At 34.3% G+C, this 27,604-nt stretch overlaps 1 protein-coding gene across 3 annotated transcripts; it reads right to left on the reverse strand.

Annotated features, from left to right (window-relative positions):
* On the reverse strand, positions 1 to 26,915 carry ccdc141 (coiled-coil domain containing 141; the record flags this gene model as incomplete). Of its 3 annotated transcripts, none has more annotated exons than XM_079426721.1 (27): positions 26,475 to 26,915; positions 24,415 to 24,537; positions 22,808 to 22,999; positions 20,529 to 20,637; positions 19,941 to 20,194; positions 18,281 to 18,400; positions 17,291 to 17,485; positions 16,682 to 16,854; positions 16,389 to 16,530; positions 15,274 to 15,393; positions 14,944 to 15,135; positions 14,666 to 14,845; positions 14,404 to 14,583; positions 14,176 to 14,301; positions 13,900 to 14,088; positions 13,136 to 13,297; positions 12,745 to 12,894; positions 8,787 to 8,927; positions 8,438 to 8,635; positions 7,975 to 8,158; positions 7,661 to 7,773; positions 7,490 to 7,552; positions 6,423 to 6,941; positions 4,705 to 5,528; positions 3,580 to 3,752; positions 428 to 560; positions 1 to 287 (listed from the first exon to the last, which is right to left on the reverse strand). In XM_079426721.1, the coding sequence occupies exons 1-26, from the start codon at positions 26,604 to 26,606 to the stop codon at positions 469 to 471; spliced, it is 5,046 nt and encodes a 1,681-aa protein (XP_079282847.1). In that variant the 5' UTR covers positions 26,607 to 26,915. The 3 variants fall into 3 exon arrangements, with proteins under 3 accessions (XP_079282847.1, XP_079282848.1, XP_079282846.1); XM_079426722.1 differs by having other exon boundaries at positions 9 to 287; positions 5,404 to 5,528; positions 26,475 to 26,894; XM_079426720.1 differs by lacking the exons at positions 1 to 287; positions 428 to 560 and having other exon boundaries at positions 3,479 to 3,752; positions 26,475 to 26,894.
* Between the last annotated feature and the right edge of the window lie 689 nt (positions 26,916 to 27,604).

Raw genomic sequence — 27,604 nt, forward strand, 5'->3', positions numbered from 1 at the left:
AACAACTTAGCCACAGCTGTTTTTATTTTTGTTCAGAATGTGTATATGACAATATATTGGTATTGAATACAGAATACTTTTGCAAGGCAATGCAAGTTATCAGTAGTGTTACAGATATTATAATTATGAATAATTCACAAAGAATTAGAAGATCAGGCTTGGTGAACTCTGATATCCAATGTTTTCCCCCTAAACATCATCTGAGCCAGTGATGAGTGATAATGGGTTTTCCAAATCCTTCTTATACAGTATGTTCCATAAAGTGGCCTTTATAATGGTTTTGGCTTCTGTTAAAAAAATACACAAATTATTTTAATGTGTATATGGTCACATTTTCTTCTTTCCATAATGTCATTCTCAAAAGTATGGTGAACATGAAACAATAGCGGAATGCTAGTGGTCTCAGACTTTATGCTGTTTGACTCACTTGGCTCTTGTCACATCTTGTCATACTTTCTTGCAGAGCATTTAAGGATGAGTGCAGCGAGAGCTGAGGTCTTCTTCCACTAATAAATGTTGCTCATCCGGTCTGGAGGGGAAGGGTGGAGTGACCCTGTGCACTGAGGAAATCAGGTAATTATGATTTACTGCACTGTAAAGATGAAGCTTCAATGATCACATCATTATCTCAAACAAAAACAGGCTAACACAGCTTTTATAATTCAAAAAGGGTTGTCATACTCCAGCTTGAGCCTTATTAAGCATGTGTTGGTTTTTCAAAGCTGCCTTTATCATTTACTGTTGGAAAAGAAAAGCAGTAAGCAAAAAAGTAAAGAATACTAAAGTCCAGTTAAAAGTACAAGGGCTATATCTGTGAGACAGCTGTATCTGAATCTGTGCCTCAGACGCCTTCTCAGTAGGGCAGCATACCATGGAAGCAAAGGTGTAACCTGAGAGCCCTGAGTTCTGCTGTGTGATAACAGTAAAATACCATTGACTAATAGTCATCCTTAACTTTAAAAACCTCCAAATTTTAAGTTTTGGGGCTTTTACTCTATGTCTGTTACCTTTAAGGTCATCTGTATACCAAAGGTTGACACAATTCTAAATTTAACATCATTTATATTTATATAAACATACACATATACTGTACAGACACACACACACACACACACACACACACACACATATATATATATATATATGTGTGTGTGTGTGTGTCTGTACAGTGTGTGTGTGTGTGTGTGTGTGTGTCTGTACAGTATGTGTGTGTGTTGTTATATATATATATATATATATATATATATCTTTACTTGACCCTCTAACTCTAGCACTCTCTTTTTATTAAAAATAAATAAATAAATAAAAATTAATAATAATAATATTTATCTGTACTGCGTTAGGCTAACTGAGACTTGTAATAGCACTTGCAAGTTGTTGCTCTTTTGTTGGTTTTGATTGCTTCTTATGTCCTCATTTGTAAGTCGCTTTGGATAAAATTGTCTGCTAAATGACTAAATAAATAAATATATATATATATATATATATATATATATATATATGTGTGTGTGTGTGTGTGTGTGTGTGTGTGTACTGTGTATATTTATTATGTATATATAAATACACACTCAAACAGTATATATTTTGAAAATATTTACATGTATTTAAAAGTATATATTTATATAATTTATATATCTAAATATATTTAATACACAAATATAACATTTTTCTTAAATATATGCATGCATGTGTGTGTGTTTATACATTATATTATGTAAACAAAAACTTTTTTTTTTCTATTAATCGTTTGACAGCACTAATTATATATATATATATATATATATATATATATATATATATATATATATATATATATATATATATATATATATATATATATATATATATATATATATATATATATACATATACACACACACACTGTTTTGTTGTTGTTTTCTTAGCCAAAATGGACCAAAAATTCAAAGGGTCTTTAAGGACCAGGCCCTATTCTGAATAAAATGTATTTTCTAGCAATAGAGAAAATATTGCGAGTATTTGATCAATAGGAAATATTATTAGGAATTTTTTATTTCTGTATTTAAAATCAACAGAAATATCTGATCACCCGGAAAAGAAAATCAAGAGCATATGGATATTAAGACAACATTGACAAGCAACTTGCATGCATTTAACAAAGTTAATTGTGATGTGTCTGTTAGCTGGCAGTAATATGTGAGTAAATACTGTATATGTGAGTGAATATACAGTATTTACCTCAGTCACCAGGTACCTCAGATTAAGTTACAGACTCTCTTGCAACCAAAGATACATATGCTAAAGACAGATGACATCACCCTGATTACAACAGTCCTTATTTACTACACTCCCATATTCAAGCTAACGTTGATATGAAGCACTTTGAACACCAATACCATATTAACTGTTAAATGATAAGGCTCATTGATTAAGCTTTAGATGAACCACTATGTGTGTTTAAAATGTTAAATTACCTTAAATAACGTATTATGGCAATCTTTTATTGATTTGAATCATGAAGTGTTCAATTAATAACAAATATTAACACCAAATGGATAGGTCACCTAAAAAGCTAAATTCTGTCATCATATTCAATTCTGTTTTAAAAATGTGTCTCAGTTTTTATTTGATTTGATTTTGACCCCATTTAGTTTCATTTAATGACCAAACGAATAAATAAATAAATAAATTCTTCACAATATCTTCATATAGATTTGAACAAACAGTATATGATCCCTGAATTTTCCCTTTTGAACCATTTCATTTAGATAGAAGTGGGTCTGTTTAAAAAAAAACACTCAAACTCTTTAAAAATAAATAATTTAATTGTAAAATGCTGAACATTTAAGAACTGCAACTATAAATAACTGCAGACCAAGGCTTCATTACCATCACAAACTGGAACTGCATGCAGATCCACTGCTACTTCCATAATATAATAGGAAAAATACACAATAATTCAGTTCATGCTGAATTTGAATATTGCAAAACATTAATATAGTGATTTCAGTGTTCATAGCCAAAATGAACAAATCTGTGGGTAGTTGATGCATGTGTCAATGTAAAAAAAAAAAACAACAACAACAATTTTACGTTGAAATTTATATCAATGTATGCTGTATATATAAAGTATATATTTAGGTCCTGTGCCTAACAACCATTTTAAAACTCTTTTTGCCTTCACTAGTTCACTGAAAGGTCCTACAGTGTGACAGATACATTTTTAAACTACAAATATTCAAATGTAGTCTTTCAAACAATATCATAAGAGCTGCATGCATTATAAATGGATTGCATTCTAAAATAATTATTAAACTGCTAGTTTAGAATAGTTTTAGATGAAGATTCATATCAACTACCCATGTGCTCTTACATTTGTGCAGTCACCAAAGACAGTTAATTCTGCGCACACCAGTGGTTATGTGATTGTGATGTGAAGAAAGTTCAAAAGTGAAGAGTCCACATCCTTGTGTTTTCCTTATGTTAATGGCAGTGTCCATTATAACAACAGCAGATAGAGAAGCCACAAGAAGAAACAGAGGGTGCCAAAGCAGGTGTGCCAGTCCAGTTTGAGAACATCTAAGTCAGGGCTGTTGTTACCTTTGACTTGTAGCATTGAGCTGGATGTGACAGTGCCAGCTGAGTTAGAGGCAGTGACCACATACTGCCCAGAGTCTCTCACTGCAGAGCTGTGAATGAACAACGCATGTTTGTCTTCTTTATGGGATAGTTCTATGTGCTCATCATTGGCCAGTTTGTGTCCATTCTTGAACCTGAACAAAAAGTGAATTATTATGTATGCAATCACACCACAGCAAAAAAGGGCACACATTAATATACACTCAATGAAAAAAAGAAATTAGAGGTAATGTTAAATGTTGAAGGTCGTACAGAAGTTACATAAAAAGAAAAGGTTAGTGAAAGGAAATGTGGATTAATAAGTTAGTATACATGGAATATATGCATGAAAGTGGAAAAAGAAATAGTTTGAATGAAATGAGATCAAAATTAATGGAGAAAACGTCAACTTTCCTCAATAAACCTGCTTCACGCAGACAGACAAAAATATATATGTATTTATTTGTTAATCTATCTGAACTACAAATACCATGCTTTTTAATGAATTATTTTTTTTTTAAACTGGAATATCGATCAAAATGTTGTATAATGAGAATTTGCCTTTAGGTAATTAATAATCTCTATATATTACACTACCATCCAAAAGCTTGGGGTTCCTCAACAAGTCTGCATTTATTTGATCAAAAATACAATAAAAAAATTAAGCGTCATATGATCCTTCAGAAATCATTCTAATTTGCAGATTGGAGATCAAGAAAGAAATATAATCAGTGTTGACAGTTGTGCTGCTTAGCATTTCTGTGGAAACTATGATACTTTTTTGTTATTCTTTGATGAATAGAAAGCTCAAAAGAACTTAATTTTTTTATGTTTTACTATCACTTTTGATAATTGCAGTGTGTCCTTGCTATATAAAGTTATTTCTTTCTTTCTAAATTTCTTAAAAGAAAAAACCTTACTGAACTGTTTGAACTGTAGTAAAATATTATATTATATTATTTAAATGTTTAATACTATATATTATTAAATGATATTAAGAATAACATATTAATGTAGACTATTGTATTAAGAAACAATAGCCAGTTTTTCCTCCTATTAGCAAAGAATGTTTTAATTTATGGGTCAAGTTTGTTATAAGCTACCCACCAGGTTAATGTAGGCTCAGGGAATCCAGTGACTTCCACCTCCAGGGTCACCGGAGAGCCCTCCATTACTGTGGCATTAGACAAGGGTTTGGAGAAGTTAGGGCCTGTGCCACTTGCCAGTTTTCCCATAACCGTTTTGGAGGATGCCCGCCTGATCTCCTCTCGAATGGCTGTGGGCTTGCAGAGATCCGAGTCCTGCTCTGTGGTTAATGGGGTAGGGGTAGCATGCATGTTACTGGGCCGAGCACTGTGGCTCTGACTCGTGCTAGAATCATGCACACACTTTTGCATCTCGGAATGGCTCTCATGCACTGAGTAAAGCGTTTCAGCGATGCTGCTTGGTGGTGGGTTGCCAGATTTGCTTTTTAAGATGCTGGATATGGTGTTTGACACAAGGCTAGGGGCAGGTACTGTGAGGGGGCTTTGAACAAAAGAGGATGACTCTGCTCTGAACCTAGCCCCCAAGCCAGTGGTGGGAGATGGGTAGCTCTCGGCCTGACTTGACATCCACTCCTGCTGCTTCTGGTGTAGTGTGTCGCCGTGCTGGGAGTGGGACTGATGGCTGTGCTGGTTAATGCGAAGGCTGTGAGAGCTCACACAATAGCCGTCATCAAGGTCATTTTCTGACTGAATAATGTTGGATTCTGGAGTCTCAGATAAAGGAGGTAAGGAGATGTCATCTGGGGAGGTGCATTCGTACTCATCATTGGAGAGCGATTCCTCAGTAAGATGGTCAGGCTGGAAGTCACCTTCAGGTACAGGAGCTGCTGGCTCTGGTGTCCCATGTGGCAAATATTCCTCCTCTAAAGAATGATGAGCAGAAGTCTACAGAAACAAAACGTACACAAATAAAGAGAAAAGAAGATCTGTAATTCTCCCTGTAATTTTGTTTGCCATTTTTTGTTAGTTAGCATTCAAAAGCACAATTAGGAAATGTGTTGCAAGTGTTTTGCAACCTAGATATACTGAAATACAAAATATTTAATGCGATTGTAGTGATTATAGTGTATTAATTATACATAGAATATACATTTTACATGTCCTCAGAAGCAATAGAAATTATTTAAAATATTTCAAAAGTGACTGTAGCATCAAGATATTGATGTAAATTGTATGTTTAAAAAATGTATAAAATATTCATGTATAAATGTATAATTTAAACTTTAATAAGTTTGGGGTCAGTATTTTTTTTTAATCAGCAAAGACACATTAAATTGATCAAAAGTGATAGTAAATACATTAATAATGTTAAAAATTATCTCTATTTCAAATAAATGTTCTCTTGAATTTTCTATTCATCAAAGAATCCTTAAAGTGTATAAGGAACTCAAAATATATAAGCAACAAAACTGTTTTCAACATTGATAATAATTGGAAAATAACTGTTTCTTGAGCACCAAATAAGCATATTCCACTGTAATTAACTATAACTATAATTGACAAAACAGACACAAACGGAATTTTCAGAGGAGCCAAAACACACAAAAGAGACTTATTTAATAAGCATTTAATTGTATTGTGTCATAAAAGTCATATTATGTAGCCATTTTGGTTTTAAATGTTGGACCCTGTCACATGTTCATATTATCCCAACATATTTACTTACCTCACAATGTAATTTAGAAGCACTTAAAAATAGGACTATTCTTTGCCTAATCAAATTATTTTACTTTAAATTTATCTTACCTAATAGAATAAACAAATGGAAAATGAACTCACTTTGGAATAAGAGTGAAAAGGATGATTTCTACTACAGGCCTGATACTTGTCCTCAGAGTTGGTCTTCTGAACAGCACACTGCAGATCTCTTTGAATGTCTATGATGCTGGGACGTGATACACCTGGATCCCGTGGAGGCGGTGGGGGAGGTGGGGTTTCTTGTGAGTCTCTCTTGGTTTGCTGCAGAACGTGACTCATCTTCTCCTGCTCTGCAGGGGAATGGCTTACATTAACGGTGAGAGAGTGAGAGAAAGAGGTGTGCATCTCTTCTCTCCTCTCTATAGTAGATTTGCTTGTGATGGTCTCCACTTTGCTGGTCTTGGAAAAGGCCTCCTGTGTGTATAACCTGGTCTCTGACAGCACTTTTTCATGCTCTGGATGATGTTTGTCTGGCAGATCTTGGCTTCGTGTCTTGCGAAGCTGAGGTTTCTTGTTTTCTGGATTCTTGCCGACAGGCATCTCTTTAGTACAGTGTGGGCCTGTCATCTCAGGGGTATGTCCACTTTCCTTTGGTTCAGGCTGAAATGGAGACGAAAAAAAAAAAAAACTATGCCTTAGGGTTGGGTGATTTTTTGAATATTCATGATACATTTGCAGTGTTTTTGCTGATTATATAAATTAAACAACAATGAATAACAATGATTTAAATGCTCTCTTTTTTGTTAACTATGTTTCCTTAAGACCATCAAAACACTGGTTTTGTGCTCCTTGTCTTGTGAATTGTCACCATCTTAAACTTTAGCATAAATAACGGTGTTCGAGTTTGTATGCAAGTGTGATTCATTTCTGTCAATATGTTTAATGAATCAATTCAAAACTCTGATCTAATGATTCTTTCAGCTCAAATACATCAAATATTCACATAATTATATTGACAGATTTTATTAAATAATCTTCATGATTAGAGAAAACAGGGAGCAAAACGTCATTATTTTTACTATATTTCACTGAAATTGAACTTTAATTGTAATTTACTGCATTAATATTTCAGATGTACAATGTAAAAGACAATATACTGTATTTCTGGCATCTTTGCAATTGCAAATCAATGTGTTACTGGTGTTTACCGTATCAATGGTGTCTCGCTTGTTGTTGTCTTCAGGTGTTAGAGACTGCTTCAAGGTCTCCAACTACATAAAGAATTCATATACAAACATTAATATAAGTATATTTTTAGATATATACAACTGTCAGCTTAATGTACCAAGTAAAATAATTATATTTGACATTTTTATCACCTGAAGATTGGCTTCAAGGTCCAGCAGTCCATTTGACAGTTCTTTTATTGATTCAACAATTTCATGGTGTTTGTTGATTGTTTTCTCCATATATTTCTTTCCTTCTTCAGCACCTACATTAAAAAAAGCAGTCATGCTTTGAGGCCAGCAGCTCTACTGCTTGGGTCAGAGGAACATTGTAAAGGATTTTACGGGGTTGCTGCAATTACTTTTATACACTGGGGTCTCTATGAAATAATCTGTTCTATTCAGTAAAAGGGTAAATAATAAATTCCTCTAAAGCAATATTTCAGAATGCATTCTTAATTTCTCACCATGTAGCCGTACTGCCAGCTCTGCGATCTGGCTAATTCTCTCCTCTTGCTGTGGTATTGTGGGCCACACAAATTTTTCAAACTGTTTGTAGAGAGAACTGACGGCTTCCTTAGTCTTACATTGAGAGGAATATTTACCCACACGTACAATTGTGGAGCTTGCTTCGTCGCACCAGAACTGATACTGTGTTTAAAATGAAAGGTGAGAGGAGAGACTATTTTCAGAGACTATTTATAGCCATTTACTGTGATACTGCTTTAAAGTCTTACATTTGTGAAAGCAAGGCATATTTAATTTGTTTTCTACTTCATTTAGCAGCATTGTGAAAGTAAACATAAATATAAAACTTTGAAATAAATGAAAAAAATTCCACATCAGGCTTTTAAAATAAACAAGTAAAATTGCTGCTGAATTGTGATAGTAGCTCCTATTGGCTCATTATATGTTCCTGGTGCACCCCACCTCCTCTAAGGCTTGCTGGAGCTTGACATTCATGTCCAGGTTCTGTTTGTACTCCTCCACTGTCCTGTCAAAATCGCCCACCTGTCTCTGCAGCTCATTTAAGGCATCCTCAATCTCTCTGAGGCTGTTGCCAATTAAATGCTTCTCACTGCTGCTGGATACTTTCAGAGTGAAGGCTTGCAGCTTCTTCTTCAAAACCTACAACAGGGAGGGATTTGGATACATTTTATAAATAGACAGCTGTCAAAACATTAAAAGACCAAGAAATCTCCTGCAGGTATGAAGTGAAGACCCTCAAAAAAAAAAAAAAAAAAAACATTTAGAATAATAAAACTTGCAAGCAGATTACCTGTAGCTTTTCAATGTAAATCTCAATTTGCTGGATCTGATTTTTCACTGCCTTTAAGTTTCTCGACTTCTCATTTTTCTTCATGTAGTTGAATTTCAAATTGTTGAATTTCTTTTTGAGATCTTTAAAGGATTCTCTCATCTTAAAAAAATAATAATCAGAAAAAACATGTTAATATAGCAATGGAAAATCATGCAAAGAACCGCTGAAAGACAGCAAATGGTTAAAGATGAAAAATAAATGACACATAAATAGGAATTACATAAAAAGGAATTTAAAAGAATCTTCAGAAACCTTTTTTTCCACACAAAAACTGTTCAAGGTGGTCATGTGATCATGCTCAAAAAAGGGGGAAAGTGTCTCAAAAGTAGTACAAATTAAGTAATTTAGGCTAATGTGAAAAAATTTAAGAGCTTCATCAGAAGGGATGATTGTCAGTGTATTTCAGTACTTTTTTCTTAGAAATATTTATAAAGTATAAACATATACACATAATTGTTTTGCCCCAAAAAAGTATATACAAAACAGATGAAACATGAATGAGGACATAATTTAAATTATACGGTTAACTAACCCTTTAAAACCTCTCTAACAACACAATGCCAGCTTCTTCAACATGCTGATTAGGAAATGTGCAACCAAATATAATAGTGTACTCAAATATAAGATTAGGTGTGGATGAGTATGGGGAGGGTCTCTAGCAGAGTCCAGGGGGACTATTTTGGGGGGATTAATTGTCAGAGCAGTGGATGATTTATAATGCAGATCCATTTCTGTCCAGCCTGATGAGCTTTTGCGATGGTGTAGTGTCTCCAAATGACAGGCTCAAGTGTCACCCAAGGACAGCTGCAACCCAGCATCTAGAGCCAGTTAAAGAGGCCTCACAACTGTCTTACTGGATATTTCCAACAGAGGGCTGTAGAAGAAGTTTCTATTGCTGCCCAAACTGAAGGATATGCACAGAGGAAAGTTCAGATACATTCATAATGTGTAACTTTCACACGGCATAATCGTGACTGTTAACATCTAAACATCTTGCTTAAAATATGCTTGTGATCTGATCTGGAAAACAAGAAATGAGGTGTTGCTGCAGACCAAACTGGCGAATCTAGTGAAATCATCACTGGAAGTATTGACTGCATTTAGATTTTCTGTTAAACAAGACAGCAGCACTGAAATTTTACTTCTAAATCAACTCATCTAAATATATATATATATAGGTCAATGCGACTATAATGAAAATAATATCCATTTGTAGTCTATGAAAGCGAAATGGAGACAATGAGAGAAACAGATTGCAGATGAACAACAGCAACTGTCCAAGCTAAAATGTCAGCTTGTTTACTCATTCATATTTATGACTGGAGGGTGGTTTGATTGGTATGACTGACAACATATGGTGACTCACATTGACAGTGTCTTAGAAATTGTTGAATCGTGTCTTATTTAAATGAACTATAAATCATCATGTATATCATATCACAAATACACAGTATTTTTCAAGTTTCTACAGTTGATTTTTATGTTTGGTGAGCATAAAAATCGAATCAACCCCGAACTGTTGAGCTGATTTCATAAAACAGCTTTGAAAGTAATGCCAGATTGACTGTAAGTACAGCTAAATTTAGAAATTTCCTTGCTCTATTTAAAGTCTTGCAGCAGTCATACATTGAAAAAGCATGACATCACGTGACACAGGGAACCTGAAGCTTTGAAGAAGCTTTGAATTCTACTTCTACTGAAGAGCAAGACACTGAGCTTCTAGAATACTGACTTACATAAAGAGACCCACAAGCTGCATGTGTTTAATACAATACATGTCTTTGTGTGAAATCTCCTCATGGAAAGATAAAAGAATATTTGATTAATTCAGTTATGCTCATCATTATGCTCCATCTACAGTATCTGCAGAATGTGACACACTTCATCACAATTCACAAACCTTTCCAACATGTTATAGTTCCAAGCGATTATCTTTTCAACCTTTTTGACTCCAATGACCCCCATTGTACACAACAATATTGAAGGCTCTATGGCTCTGGCAGTTGTTTTTTGTTACCGGGAAATTATTAAGCATAAGGACTTTGCTTACAATTTCTACCTGATAATATATGTGACCCTGGACAACAAAACCAGTCTAAAGTCGCTGGGGTATATTTGTAGCAACAGCCAAAAATACATTGTATGGGTCACAATTATTGATTTTTCTTTTATGCCAAAAATCATTAGGATATTAAGTAAAGATCATGTTCCATGAAGATATTTTGTAAATTTCCTACTGTAAATATATGAAAACTTCATTATTGATTAGTAATATGCATTGCTAAGAACTTCATTTGGACAACTTTAAAGGCGATTTTCTCAATATTTAGATTTTTTTGCACCCTCAGATTCCAGATTTTCAAATATCTGTATCTCAGCCAAATATTGTCCTATCCTAACAAACCATACATCGATGGAAATTAGATGATCTGTAAATCAGATGATGTATAAATCTCAATTTTGAAAAATGACCCTTATGACCCATATTGTAAAAATTTAGCATAAGCAGAAAACGTACGCTCATAAAATGTATAAAAAAGGCCATTGAGTTTATTCATTTATATGAAAAATCCAGGTCTAGAAATCTCACTTTTATAATTATTGAAATAAAAGATTTGTTGATGGGGTGAATTGAAATAAATATATTAACTCTTAGCTATTTTAGCTTACATTAATGCTCGTTTTGTCTTTATTTTAAATGCGGTCATCCTGAGGCACCCTTAAACATTTGCTGAGCCCCCATAGTGGCCCCTGACCCCTAAATTGAGAATCACTGGTCTAAATGCCTGTGCTTACTGATTTAGAGAGGAAAAAAGTATGATTATCATCCTCTAGGGGGAGACAGATATATTTACAATATTATCACAATAGTAACAGACTGTTTTTTAAGACATTCTAAAATACTTGCAACGAATTATGGTATCTCTCACCAAACTATAAAATTAAAATTTAATTAACATTTTTTGTAATCAACAAGTCAGTAAACAACAAAAAAGACCAAAAAACAAATATGGCTGTATATCCCTCATACACAGAAACCAATTTGTGCAGTAATCAAAAATCATAAAGGACATCATGAAACATAAGGAATAAGGAAGAAACCTATCTGATGTTCTGTGGTCTGTGAGGTTTGCGGTGTAATCCTAGGGACTGACTGTTGGATTTTGTGGCTATGGGGCAGTAAGTATGTGATAAGGGTGGAATCCTTCCTGCTATCTGAAGTGATGAGAGACAAATGGCAGGATCCCTCAGTCAACACAGGGAGAGACAAACCCTGCAGTCCACAGACTAAATTTAACAAGGGCAGACAAGCTATAAATAATTCAGGGAGAGAGACAATGAGAGTTAGCCACAAAAGACCAACAAGTGTGTTCCCTGAGCCCTGGATCTGTGCACTGGGAAAAAGAGTTAACACATCTTTAAGGAAAACTACAGGCAATAAAGGCATAAGAAATCAAATCTTCATGATCTTTTAAAATAAAATAAAAATATTTGTACAATGAAAACATACTAACTTCCAAAACTCAGTTTTTCCCCAGTGAAAACAAGAGCATGAAACTTGAATGGCTAAAAACCCTTGTACGATGCAATGCAGGCTTTAAAAAGCAGCCGTGAGCATTAAAAACTATATTGGACCCAACATGCGTGGGCCGTTTGCACTCTTAATGGCACAGCAGCAAATAAAGACCTTTTGAGTTAGTGAGAGATAGTGGAACATGGTCTTATGATTGTTTAGGGCACAACAATATTTTAGTGGACCTAAAAGACCACTATTAACATCACATGATGCATAACAATATATTTTTACCATGGCACAATGTTTTTTCCTGAATTGCCCTTCAGATGAGATTAATAGAAATTCCGAGAAATTAGTGATTGATTCAAACCCTGACTGACACACACTTACGAAACTTACCTCACCAATCTCTTCCTTATAAATGCAGAAGTGGACATTGCTCATCAAACTCTCTTCACACTTGTTGGCCTCAGCAATCCATTCAACGCTTCCTCTCTCCAATTTTTCCAGTTTCTCCTTTAACTGCTGCACTGACAACACCAGCAGATGCTTGGAGCATAAAGAAAGGGGGAAAATGGAGAAGAATGTTAATTTATGGCACTTGTTTCATACCATTTCTATCAAAGCAACTAGTATTGTTATACTAGTTATCTTTTATCTTAAATTATAACACTTAATCAAAATTATCTTACTCTTAATTATCTAAATTATTAGTAAGGAAATCCAGAAAATGCATGCAATCTTTTGAAGATAATGAGGGCATGCAATATTTTTTAAGTAACTGACACACCGACTGCTGCACAGTGCTGGTGAGATCTTCACCCAGCGAGAGGGCGAGCTTGTAAAGATGACGGATGTGCTTCTGCCTCTCTTGGTGCTGAGTCAACTGAGTCCTGGCCTGGCTGGTGTCACTGAACACAGTCACTGGTTCTGCATGTAAAACAGTGTCCAGCTGGAAAAAATAAAAGTACTGTATGCTTAGGCTACACATTTCAGTAATATAATAATATATATATAGAAAGAATAATTAATAAATAATATTAATAAAAACGAGATATTATTCAGAATTCTACAAAACTTAAAAACAAACAAATAAATTATTCAATTAACAAATTAACACAAAATTTTTATATTTTTTATCTCTCCAAGGTAGTTGAGGTAAAGAAAAACAGTCAACAATTCTCCAACAAATGTCCACTCGTTCAGTACGGTTTAAAACATTTGCACCCAATTATTAAATAATGACGATGAAGAGGATAAAACTATAATTACTAATGTTTAGTCACAAGATATAGTTGTCAGGATGCAACTCGTGACATTGGCTAAATAAATGAACATGGTCTGCAAAGCTATTATCTAAAGAGTGAGTAGTGACTTTGAAAATGCTTTAAATGTTTATTCATCACTATTTAATTCTCATTATCCTATTATTTTGCATAATCCATTAGAATGAGTAGGTGGCTGACTTTTAACAGTGCATATTAATGCTGGTTTTGAAATCAGTTACAATATATTTTCAAATGATTCATTAAAGTGACATAAATGAGATTTTACCTCTTGATAAAGCTGATGAAATTTACTGGCCATACTGAGAATGGTTTCATACTCTCTGATTTTATCCCTGACACGCTGATGTAGCTGCAGGAGCTCAGAAACTCTCTCGTTCTTATCTTTCACCGGTATTCCCTTCAAGCCAAGCAGCTCGGATGTCTTAACCAGGAATTCCACTTCTGCATTCAGTTGCTGTGAAGTTTTTAAAATTGAGGTTAGTTATACAGTTGTTAAAAGACAGCATATGCAATAATGAGAATGCAAAAAGAGTAGTCTTACCAGGAATTCTGGCTTTACAGCACTGAAGTTCTCCTGTAGTTTAGACACAGACTGAGAATCACCCCCCAAATCGACCTTTGAAGCTGGAGCAAAAATCTCCTCCATTGCCTTTAAATCATGAAGAACCTGCAGGCAATAATGCTATTAATAACTTGCCGGAAGAGATAAAAGAGCATCCTTATTAAAATATTAAATAATTATTTAATTATGAGCAAAATTTTAAGTTACCTTTTTCAGTTGATCCTTAATTTTTTTCCACTGCTTCTTCACAGATTTCATCTGACTATAATGCAGTTGCCAGGATGTCCATAAGTCTGCTAGTTCAGATTTCTTTTTGGTCAATGTCTCCATATATTTTTCTACAGTATGTCCTGCTGCTTTAATGTTTAGATTCAGGTTGGCACTGACCTGAAATAAAAAAAATATATGGGTTTTAAACCCAAATTTGCAAAGAGTACTAGTTGTAAGTTTGCTCTACAAAGTTTCTTACCATGTTAGAGGAGTTAATAAAATTGTTGCCCAGGTCCTGCATGGTGAAAAACTTCTGCAGCACTGACTGCCAACTAGCATCCAACATATCTTTCATGGTTGCACCTGCTCCTTCATTTTCCTCCACTTCCTCTGGCCTACTCTTATAGCATTCCTCAAGTGTCCTTATCTGTTCCTCAACCTGTGCCACCACACAAAATAATCATCATTGGAATATTGGTTTTTGTCTAACTGGATACATCAATACTATAAATTTAAGTTCTAAATATATAACCATACCTCATCTGCACTGCGCAGAAAGTCCACATAGGGTCTAAGGCTTTCCACATGTGATGAAATGTTTCTGAACAATGTTTTCATCTCCTCTGCCAAAAGTGAAGCTTTGTTAGACAACTCAACTGCATCTGAGGATTCCAGCCACTTTAGTTCCTTTATGAAACCAGATAGAGCCTCTGATTCTCTCATAACATCCTGCAGGAAAAAAAAACACCATTCACAGAAAGACCAGATTACTATGAAAAGATCTTCATAGCACTTTTTAGGGATTGTATAAAATGGTCAAATAACTTTGAACTTTTCATATCATATTGTATTCTATTGTATAGTCACCTGAGACTGTGAGAGTAGCTCAACATGCTTGTTAAGGGTGTCCTCAGCCTCAGTTAGAGATGAACCAGGCTCTGTGCTGGAAGAGAGGACACTGTTGCTGCTTTTAATCCAAGCAGAGACCTGTGGAGATTCAGGAGTTTGAGATAAATCATCATTAAGGAAATATATGCGCTTCTCAACAAGCTACAATATTAAGGTACATTTATCAACCTTTAACAAATAGCCTAATTATGCATTTAAAAATAGAAAAAGTTGAAGGGTGAATTTTAGGCATGTACAATTAAAAAACAACAAATAAACAAACAAACAAATAAATAAATAAATAGTGCATTTACTTTTTTTCAAACAGTATAAATAAAGACAATTGAAAATAATAATTTCATGGCATTAAATAAATAAACAAACATATAAATAAATACATCCTTTATAGTTGTTATTGTTATTGAATTATTTTTTAATTATTTACATATATTACATATATGTGAACCTGGACCACAAAACCAGTCATAAGGGTGAGCTTTTTGAAATTGAGATTTATACATCAGCTGAATAAATAAGCTTTCCATGATGTATGGTTTGTTTTTAGGATAATATTTGGCTGAGATACAACTATTTGAAAATCTGGAAAAAAACTAAATATTGAGAATATCGCCTTTAAAGTTCTTAGTAATGCATATTACTAATCAAAAATGAAGTTTTGATATATTTACAGTAAGAAATTTACAACATCTTAATGGAACATCCTAATGGCTTTTGGCATAAAAGAAAAATTGATCATTTTGACCCATACAATGTAATGTTGGCTATTGCTACAAATATACCTGTGCTACTTATGACTGGTTTTGTGGCCCAGGGTCACTCGCATACTCGCATACATACATACATACTCACATACATACATACATACATACATACATACTCACATACATACATACATACATACATACATACTCACATACATACATACATATGAAATGTTTATTTTTATTAAAATTCTTCTTCTTATAGTTGCTGTTAGAAAGGTGCCACAAAATTGATGTTTCATGACATTCACCCTCAATTCTGTGTTATAGATGGTGTCAGCTACATACAGAGATTACCACATTTTTCTATACCTTATCCACCAGTTCTTCAAATGAAGACACCATCTGCTGCCGTTTGCCTGTTAACTCGCTGTGGGCATGACACTCATTGGTCAGAGCATCGATTCTCTCTTTGATGTATCCCAGCATCCTTTGCAGCCCTCCAACTTGGGCACTAACAAACAAACACACATGCACCATGGATGCCTGACACTACACAGAACATCTCAAGCCTTTTATCACTCCTCTGAAAGCCTGAGTCTGGATATCTGCTGTGATAGGGTCTTTTTTTAGCACACTATAGCATCTGCTCTTCGTCTTCTCACCTTTGTGGGTCAAGCTTCTGAAGTAACAGCTGACCTCTCTGAAGAGGCTCGACAGATGCGTCTTTTATACTCCGTGAATACTCTTCATGTTTCTTAGCCAGTTCAGGTAATGGCAGAGGCTGATTCTTCAGTTCCTTTATAGCAATCTCTATGGTGCCCAGCACCTCAAATGCCTGGAAAAATATTTTAAAAAATTATTTGTTGTATATATATATATATATATAATTTCACTGTGTAATTTCTTTGTACAACAAAATGTTACATTTTACATAATTTGACATAATACATAATATTAATGTCAGACCTTATTTTACTCAAAGCCTTCTAAATAATTAAATTATTTATATATATATATATACATATCTGTCTATCTATCCATCTATCTATCTATATAATATATATATACATATCTTACCCACTCCATAAATCCCTCACATTATACATCTCCACTAGGGGGTACTATACTTCAACCACAAAAACAAGTGACAAGCAAGTCACTAGAGTGTGGTCAGAAGAAATATAGCTGCTGAAGTGAGTTAGGGCTCTATCAGCTCAGTTATCCAAACCCCAACTTAGTCAAAGCATGTGAAGTGCTACTATATTACGTACTTTATTAGCACTGCTGTAAAAGGCATTGCTCTCCTGCAGATGACTCAGACGATTCATCATAAGGCTCCAGAACTGCTCGTGTGTAGCTTTGAGTTTTTCACTCTTCTCTGACAAGTGTTGAAGTCGTGTGCGCTCATTCGAGGAAAGCAGATCTGACGCCTGCTGTATCACCCTCTCAACCAGCACACCCCAGTCCTGAAGGAAGGTACATGAACCATAAAAAAGCTTTAGATACCCATTAAAGTTAACATTTTTAACTTACAAATATATTTGATTTTATTTTAAGAATATGTGTTGTAATATTAGAAAGTATTTCTATAAGGGGATCAGACTTTCAGTAATGTGCTGTGGTCAAACTCTGGCACTTACGCTTTATTAATTATAACTTGATTATTTGCACAATGGCACAAAGATTAACAGTACAGAAATAGAGATCTAATGTTACTGTAGCTGTTGCTGAGTAAGAGAGTGAAAATTACCTTACATGATGGTTCCAGCTTAAAGTTCATTTTAAAAGCTATTTAATACCATACACGTTTATGTAATTATATTTAAGAAATGATTACATTGTTGGCATTCACTATGTCTGTGATGTTGTTTTCCCACCAAATTATGTCACAAATGATGTCCTGATTGCAAAGTGACTTTGCAAAAACTTAAAAAGAAATAAATGTGATTACTAATTACACATCAATTTTTGTTTGAAATATGTTGATTACAGAAAGGAAAACTTTAAACACCTGAAATATTTGAAATATATTTTAGTAAATCAGTTTTTCAAGTTACATAGCAGTTAGTGCATAATGCTTGAGCACTAATGGCAATATCCCCACTCAAATCCAAAGAACTTCAATTATTTTAAATTTGTCTCTATTTTCACTTAATTATAATATTTAAAAAAAAGAAAACTATTCTGACTAATTCATCTTTAAAAATGAATATATTAAGGTACATTTTATCTGTTCATTGAACAGTGTAGTGACCTCTTACCTTGGATTTCTGTTCAAACCCTTTGTATTCACGTAGTAAGCCCTCATTTTCTGACAGAGATGAACCCAGCTGCCTGTTTTCCAAGAACAAAGTAGCCTTTTCCTTAAACCACTGTGTTACCTGTTTAAAAGCACATATGACACACAGTAAGTCCTCAAGTGAAAATGCTTCTATACTTTGCATTTGTCCAGTTTAATACAAAGTTCTAATTATAAATGATCAGCATAACAATATGAGCTAAAAGTAGAAAACAAAACAAAATATATTTTATTATTTGGTATGTCCTTAACGACAGCAGTACTGGATTTTCAAGCTCCAAAAGCCTCCAATGGAAGCAAAAGCATCTGACTGTCATGCCTTTTTTTCTTTATTTCTTTTTTTCTTATAACTTGAAATAGGCTAGTTTATCTTAAATATATTTTCTTCATTTAACATTATTTCCAGGATTAATGAAATAACAAATCCTTTTGACAATGATTCAGTTAAAATATCTCTATGTAGCTGATTAATAAAAAATAGTAATTTACTGATTTGATTCACAGTGATTTAAAAAAGATTAGTAGTTTAACATTTAATAACATTTTACATTTAACATTGATATGCAAAGCATTAGTGCCCTTTAATGATAGCAAAGTGGGTTTTCCACAGGGATCATATCAAACACAAGCATGTGCCCTGTCCCCTCTCAGCATGCTAAGTATGCTGGCCAGTTATTTTAGTTCAACATTTTTAAAAAGACAGCCGGCCATCAACGTGTTTTCATGCTGAGTGCCTTTGAGCATGCTTGAATATCCTTTACCATGTGAGAGTTTGGACAATCTAACATGAACACACAAAAAGCAACTTATGATAGCTATATTTATATATTTCATTAAGGGATCCTTTACACAAAGGCTGTGAAATACTTGAAGTGGAACTCATGTTGTCTTGAGAGATTTTTTTCAGGATTGTTATCCTGTTGTCATGTAGTAGATATCTTTAAAGAAGCAATCAGGAACCTTTAAAGTTGCATGAACCATTGTAACAGTTGTCTTGGACCTGGCGGTGTATATGTAGCATCACAGAAAATAAAATATTTTTTTAAGCATGATTTCAAACATACACTACTCTTCAGAAATTTGAGGTTAGTACGATTTTTTAAAAGTAAAAAGAAAAAAAGACAGTAAAAACAGCAATATTTTTAAAAATAATTGTTTTCTATTTTAATATATTTCAAAATGTATTTTTTTTCCTGTGAAGCAAAGCTGAATTTTCAGCAGCCATTAATCCAGTCTTCAGTGTCACATGATGCTTCAGAACTCTAATACGCTGATTTGGTGTTTAAGAAGTGTTTTTTATTATTATCATCACTGTTGAAAACAGTTCTGTTTAATATTTTTGAGGAATTTTTTTTTTCAAGATTCTTTAATGAATATAAACTTTAAAAAAAACAATTATCCGAAATAGAAAATGTCTGTATATTTAATGCATCCTTACTGAATAATAAAAAAAAAAATTTTAAAACAAAAAAGAAAAAAAAAGTCTTACAGACCTAACCATTTAAATAATAGTGTACTTAAACTGGTGCAACTGATGCCATATCTTTTGTTTTTATGAGAATTTAAGACACAGTACATTCAGTTTCAATATTATTTAACTTTTCTTTGCAAGAGTGACTTACCTCCTGTTCCTGTCTCTCCCACTGTCGAACACGGTAAATCGTTTCCAGCTCATGCTTTTGTTGTCTCATGCAAAGGTCCACTTGCCGGCGTCTGTCCTGCAGAATTTCCATTAAACCTTCCACCTTCCCAAAGCTGCTCCAGGCCCCATAAGAAGCTCTTCCATACTTCAGGGCCTGCTGGGACTGGAAGTCCTTCAAAAATTCCAGCAACTCACGACTCTTATTCAACACCAGCATTGACTTCTCCAACATCCCTGAGGATAGAGCACAAGCTTCTTAAAATATATTGGTGTGTTTTATTTTACAGTGTATATGACAGATAACAAAAAAAAATCTATTCACATTTTTGAAAGATATTTTGTGGGGAGAATTCCAAACATTCCTGATATAAGCTCCCTAAAGGCCAATCTGAGAACAATTCCCCTTCATTCATTAGGTTTATATCTGCATGGCTCCTATGCCATCACACAATCTCCTGCTTTTGGTAGGTGCTAGGGTGCTGCTAAGGGGTTCCAGGGCATCATAAGCCAGTTGTGAGTTTGTTGCAAAGGTGTTCAGAATGATAGAACTAGGGAACAAAGCTCTTACCTCTTCTAATAATGCTGTGTCTCTGAAGCAGTTCATTCATGTTGTCTGCAGTGGTCGATTTCTGACCAACACTCTGAAAGGCTTCAGCTTCATCTATCCTGATGGCAAACTGTAATAGAAAAAAAGTGGTAAGATTGAAAGGCCAATATGGCCAGATGAATATATTCATCTAAATCTTACAAAGGCTGCATTTATTTGATCAAAAATACACAAAAACACGAATATTGTGAAATAATACTACAAATTGAAATAAGAATTTTAAAATGTAATGCAAAGCTGAATTTTTAAGATCCTTCAGAAATCATTCTAATATGCTGGCTTGTTGCTTAAAACACATTTCTTATTATTACCAATGCTGGAAACAGTTGGGCTGCTTAATATATTTGTGAAAACTGTGATACTTGTTTTTCAGGATTCTGTGATATAAAGAAACTTCAAAAGAAGAGCATTTATTTAAAAATAGTGCTGTCAAATGATTAATCGCGATTAATTGCATCCAAAATAAAAGTTTTTATTTACATAATATACGTGTGTGTGTGTGTGTTGTGTATATTTACTATGTATATATAAACACACACACATACAAGATATATTTTGAAAATATACATGCATGTGTGTGTGTTTATATATACATAATAAATATACACAACACACACACACACGTATATTATGTAAACAAAAACTTTTTGGATGCGATTAATCGTTTGACAGCACTAATTAATATAGAGATCTTTAGGGAAATTATAAAAGTCCTTACTGCTTTTTATGAATTTAATGCATCATTGCTGAATAAAAGAATTTAAAAGATGTATATATTTTACTGACCCCAAACATTTCAAGTGTAGTGTAAATAAAATAATAAAATAAAAACATAATATCAAAGTGAAAAGAATATATGTATTGTATGTAACAGAATTTGTATGCAACGACAAACATGCAAACAGTATAGGCAGATATCTGATATCTGGGGCCTGTTTCATAAAACAAGTTTACCAAATAAGCCAGGCTTATTACAGCAAGTCTGACTTATTTTGAACCAAATCAATTGGCAAAAAGTCAGACTAACTGAAATAAACCTGGCTGATTTGGTAAACTTGTTTTATGAAACAGGCCCCTGGTATATCACATTTCACATTCTTTCAACATCTGCTCGGAAACACTGTGTGTACTCTGCATAACCAGCTTCTGGTGAATGACAACTCCATCATAATACACCCTAAATGACAGCAGGAACCTTCAGCAGATGAATGCAGACGACTCTATGTACATCATCATAACAGTAATTTAGCAGGAAGCATGTCTGTTGAAATGTTATCAGCAAAACAAACATTGTTCTGAAACATGCTCACGCTTGAGTTTATTTGCACAACCACCATTACTAGTCAAAACAGCAGCCTGTGACCTTGATAATGAGTCATCTTTTATCTAGAATATCTAACTAAAGCAGATATCAAAGTAATGTGACTGATTTGCTTCAGATTGATGAAGATAAACAGCTGTTCACTGTAAAAAAAAAAAAAAACTGTACAAATACACAACATTGCATGTTCAGCCAATATCAAATAGCACCATGTTTCCCAACTTTAAAGCTGTGGAAACAAAAACCATCCATTGTATTTCTAAACAAAAACACTGTTTTGTACAGTACAGAGAGAAGCACACTCCCTGTGGCAGGTCTATCCATCAGGGACAGAACTTTTCCCCATTTAAATAGTTTTTAAAAGCCACTGGTTATGAAAATAATCATGTCTTGTTTGGAAAATGTTACGAAATTTGAACAATGGGCTTTTAAAGTTAGAAAAATGCACTGCTGTTCTGTACAGCAGCCTGCCTCTAAATATGAACACTGCATTTTCTGCATAAAAAAGCACAAACAATCCACAAACAAATTTTAATTTTGATAAGAGAAATCTAGTCATTTCAATAAGAATCCACTTGATCGAGAATTAGGAGTTCAAGTTTTTCATGGATTTTCTGTGCTGACCAACAGGAAGCTGCTTGCATTTTGTGGGAACATTTTATTGTTCAAAATTAAAACAAAGTACAGTACTGAGCCACTTTCTTGTTAATGTGATCAACTACATACACCTGCAGTTAACAATGCTACGTTTTAGTTACATTTCAATATACGTTTTGAATTCTGTATGTTTTGACATTACCAAAAGATGAATTTAAATTAGATTCCTTACGATAAAGCATTACACAACAATTGCAATTTTCCTACAGCAAGTTTCTGATGGTTCAAGTACTTCAGCGGAGTCTATAGGAAACCACATTACCTCCAGAGCACATTCAAAGAAATGGCATGCCAAGATCAGGAGTGATCTCCTCTTCTCCAGGTGGGCCACCAGTGTTTTCCAAGCCTCGCTGAGAGAGACAGCCATGGCTTCATAAACCAGCTCCTCTCCTTCCTTCTGAGCTGCTGTTTTATCTGCATCCCCCAGCAAAGCCCACACACCTCGTTCATTTTTCTGTGTAAAATTGAAATTCAACTATTAGACATAACACATTACACTATAGCATGTAAGTGTACACAGCTCTTACTTTTATTTAAACTCGAAACAAAAAGCAGCTCCCATGCTGATTAGACACGTCTGGTGGGCAGATGCACATAAGTACATGATGAAATGTTTGGTAGCGTGCAATACGCTTTAACTGTGCTAGAGGATTTTGTTCTGATTAAAGGCTGTTCTCTTCATTCTGAGCCTGTAGTTACTTTTGGTCAGATAGCAGCTCTGATGTTTTTTTCACTTTCAAATATAGCACAGAAATGCTTCTGTAGCATATAATTGTATGCTCGAACTCTCCTTGTAAGGTCAGAAAGCATCTCTTTGTTGGATATGTCTGATGTAACGCCAGCTATTTGGATCTGGCAATATAAAAGTGTATAAAATGTCTTATGAAACTGTACACAAAATGTTTAACATCTGTTCTTAATTTATCTTCATTAAATCTTTTATTTCTGCCCTGCAAATATCTTTATAATTCAACTTCAGAACATTCATCATGAATGGAATCATCCCACTGAACAGAGCAGATTTATAACAATTGTATTTCAAAGGCTCAAATGAAACGTTGAAGAACCTTGAAGTTAAACTGAGTGGTGGGTCATATTAAAGTTCAGGAGCTATAATGATGCCTCCAAACAACGGCATCAAAAAACATCTGTGAAAATCCCACAAATCACCTCCTCGTTGTTCTGTGAGAAGAACATCGTGCTTGAGATAAAGCATAGACAACTATACAAATACATACCAAAACCCCGGCTACGATTTTTCACTTTTTAGAACAAAAGTAATCAATCCTACAAAATCACACAACTAAAGTTTAAGAATGAACAAAACTTTTTTTCTCCACCATTTGTCTAATTTCCATTCTCTCATTAAACTTCATGAGGTGCATCCTGGGATGCTCTTTAAGCAATATTTAATGAGATCAGATATATTATTGGATGCTTTTACTTTGCCATCTGGTGTAACTAAATCAATAAAAACAATATAAATGACACTACTCTTCAAAAGACCAAGATTTATTGATTTAATTTTTTTTTATCAACAAGGCAGCATTTATTTGATCAGAAATCAAGTAAAAACAGTAATACTGTAAAATATTATTATAATTTAAAATAACTATTTTTGCTGATTTTGTGCTCAAAAAAACTCTTACATTTATAAATGCTGAAAATGTACTCACAAACTATTTATAGTTGTCTACAAATCTAAATTTCAAGCATTTCAGAATAAGCTTTAAAATAAAAAAGGATTGAAAGATCATGTGAAATGCAAATTCAGTTACTGTAGGTGTGTCCAAACTTTTATCTGGTCCTGTACATACAACTGTTGGGTTTCAAAACATTTTTATTTTGCATTGGTACAGTAGAGATTACCTTAAGTTTAGCGAGGAGCTGCTCATGTTCCTCTAGAAGCTTTTTAGTCTCATCCTGGTTGTTTCCAATCTCCAGAAGGTTGGGTTGTGCTTCTGTCAGTTGAAGATGCACCAGGTCGCCACACTTTAAAACACACACACACACACACACACACACACACACACGGAATCCACACCCAAGAACAATGTTAATGTATGGCTGTGCTTCTGCACATGCACCTCTTATATCCACGTGGCCTCAAGTGCATTTCACAGACTGTAAACAAGACTGAAAGAAGGTCCTCCACTGGCCCCTGGCCAAAGAGCACTTTGATTTCAATGCAAAGCCCCCTCAGGAAATTCTCATCCGATCAATTACAAGTCCCAATGCAAACTTTGGCATGCAAATTGCACTGATCTTAAAATTGCATAGCAATTTGCAAGTACAGGGAGGGCCATTCTGAAAGTGAATGAAATGTTGAGCTGCCACAGCTGCCACAGCCTGTCATGTTTGTTAAACAACTGCAAAAAACACAGTTTAAGGTATGCAGACTGATGGCTAATTATCATTTCTGTATACATTAAGACTGCTTACGGGGTCTTTTGCAGGCATCTGGTGGTTTTTAATACTAAAATGCATTAACTGCCTTGTGTATGAAGAACAAGCCATCTAAACAAGGAATGAGGTGAATACTACACCTAAAAATCAATTATGTCAAACCTGCAACATATATAGGAGTAATATGTAAATGAAAATTAGATAGCTCTGATGGAGGGAAGATTGTCAGTTATTCTATTAAAAAGCTGAACTTGGAGGATTGGAAGCACTATACATTTATGGAGCTTTTCGGAGTCAAACAAAGACATGTAAGCTATAAACAATATTAGGAGTGTATGGGAAAAGTACAAAACAGCAGACTTTCATTTTGAGCTGAACTATTCCTTGATACGACAGCAGGAGCAAGCCTACATTAGACAAAAACAGAACTCTTAAACCTAAACATAAGCATGACCGGTCACAGAGAATATTTATGAATAATTCAGGCCATCAGGAGTTTGGACCATCACAGAGCTCTGTGTTTCTCTCACAGCTGTTTTTGCCTCCCCATTAAGTCACTGCGTCAGGCATTATGGAATATTCACATTCCATGGAATCCTCTCACGGAAAAACAATAAGGTTTTATTGATAGCCCAAACCAAGAGTCTGTTGAATACCCTGAACTGTGTGCCCATAACATCACTGGTGAGAGCAGTTTCCTTCCATGATTGTAGCAGTGCTTTTGGATAAAGCAATAATGGCAGTTCAACATTGCATGCAGCCGTACAGTATTATTCATTCAAAGATATTATAAGGAAAAGAATAGTTTACTCTAAAAATAAAAATTCAGTCCCAGCTAGGCAGTGTTGTTATTGTTAAACTAAAACTAATTGTTTTTGGTAATTAAATATATAATTAAAAATATATTTTATATACATATTAATAAAATATAACTACTAGATGGAAAATGAAACAAATTCAAAAAGCTGCTTAGCAACTAACTGAAATAAGATGAAGCAATGTATTTGTACTAAAATTACTAAAACTATTAAAAGTCATTTCAGTAATTGAATACAAATAATGAAATGTTACAGAATATTAGATTTAAAAACTTCAAATGAAAATCTTTTATTGGCAACTTTAAATTGAAGTTCTAAAATCACTAATACTAAAACTAGAATAAAAAGCTAAATAGAAAAACTAACATTACAAAGGCACAAAATTCAAGTGACAACTGAAAATATAAAAATAAAAGCTAAAACTTCTAAATAAATACTATAATGTATAAATAATACTACAATAACATTTCAGCTGGGACATTCTGATAAATTTCTTATTTTGTGTTCCACAGAAGATATAGTCTATAGATAGAGAAACTAACAACGAACACTACAGTACAAGTCAACCTCAGTCACCAAAGAATGTTCTTATTAACTGCACAGTAATGCATCTGAAAGAATTAAAATTTACAGTGACAAACATACAGTTCACATATCATCAGTCTACATAAAGCTTTGCATTGTAAAGTAAAATAGTTCAAATACCTTGAGTACTGCTACAACAATCTGGGAAGTTCCAGCCTGTACGGCCACAGTGCTGATTGTTGTTGTGGAAGGCTGAACTCCAGCATCACCTTCACTGGACATTGTGGACGTTGTCCCCTTGAGTCCACACATCTAAGGACCAGAAAGGTCAGAACAAAGCTCAGTACACGCAGGTTTGTGCTGTAATCCAAATCTCCCCTTCTCAAAAGTCCACAACTGTCCCGACAGGCGGCTAAACCCAAACAGAGTGAAGTATCTGGGGTTTTTAAAGTGACACAGCCCACGTCCACATCGAAGATCCAATTGCCCTACAGGTAGACTCTGCAGCCCCTCAAAGGTCTTTCAGCATTGCTGGGCTCTTGCAGGCTCCACCGGGCCACTGGCCTGAATGAACAGTATAGTGCAAACACAGCCGTCTATGTTGACAAGGCAGAAAGAGGCGTGTTAAAAATAGAAATATCCACTAAGTTTATCACACTGTGCAGAGAGCCATTTGACACACCCCCCTGTTTGGTTGCTTTGGTGAGTCTGTTGCTCTCTGAAGGGCCCTTGCATGTCTCACTACTAACCTTTGCTTTTCATCACAATAGAGCATATTGGAAACAATTATACTTAGAAAAATAGCACCTTTTTGCCATTATTTAGTCTTGTGTAAAAAGGACAAAGCACATACTCTAAGCAAGTATAAGCACTAAAAGTCTAACATCTGACAATCAAACAATCCACTTATTTCTACTCAAATCTTTTCAATGATCCAATTTACAAAACCTGAAATGAGACTGATCTGATTTTTTCATCTGACTGATGCAACTCTCTAGATGGTAGGAATATTTTACATTTCTGTCTGTCAGATTATGATATGGCTTCAAAACACTGAATACAGAACACAAGCCATATAAATCTTTAGGGTTGGTTTAAAAAAAAAAAATCCCTGTTTTTGAAATAAGCCTCTTTTGCTCACACCAAGGCTGTGTTTATTTTATCATAGCTGTTTTCTATTTTAAAATGTGATTTATTCCCTATACAAAGCAAAATTTTCAGCATCATTACCCCAGGCTTCATTGTCACATGATCCTTCAGAAATCATTCTAACATGCCGATTCAGTGCTCGAAGCTAAAACTAATATACA

This window comes from Barbus barbus (genome assembly GCF_936440315.1).
Source record: "Barbus barbus genome assembly, chromosome: 10".
In the NCBI taxonomy this organism is placed as follows: Eukaryota; Metazoa; Chordata; class Actinopteri; order Cypriniformes; family Cyprinidae; genus Barbus; species Barbus barbus.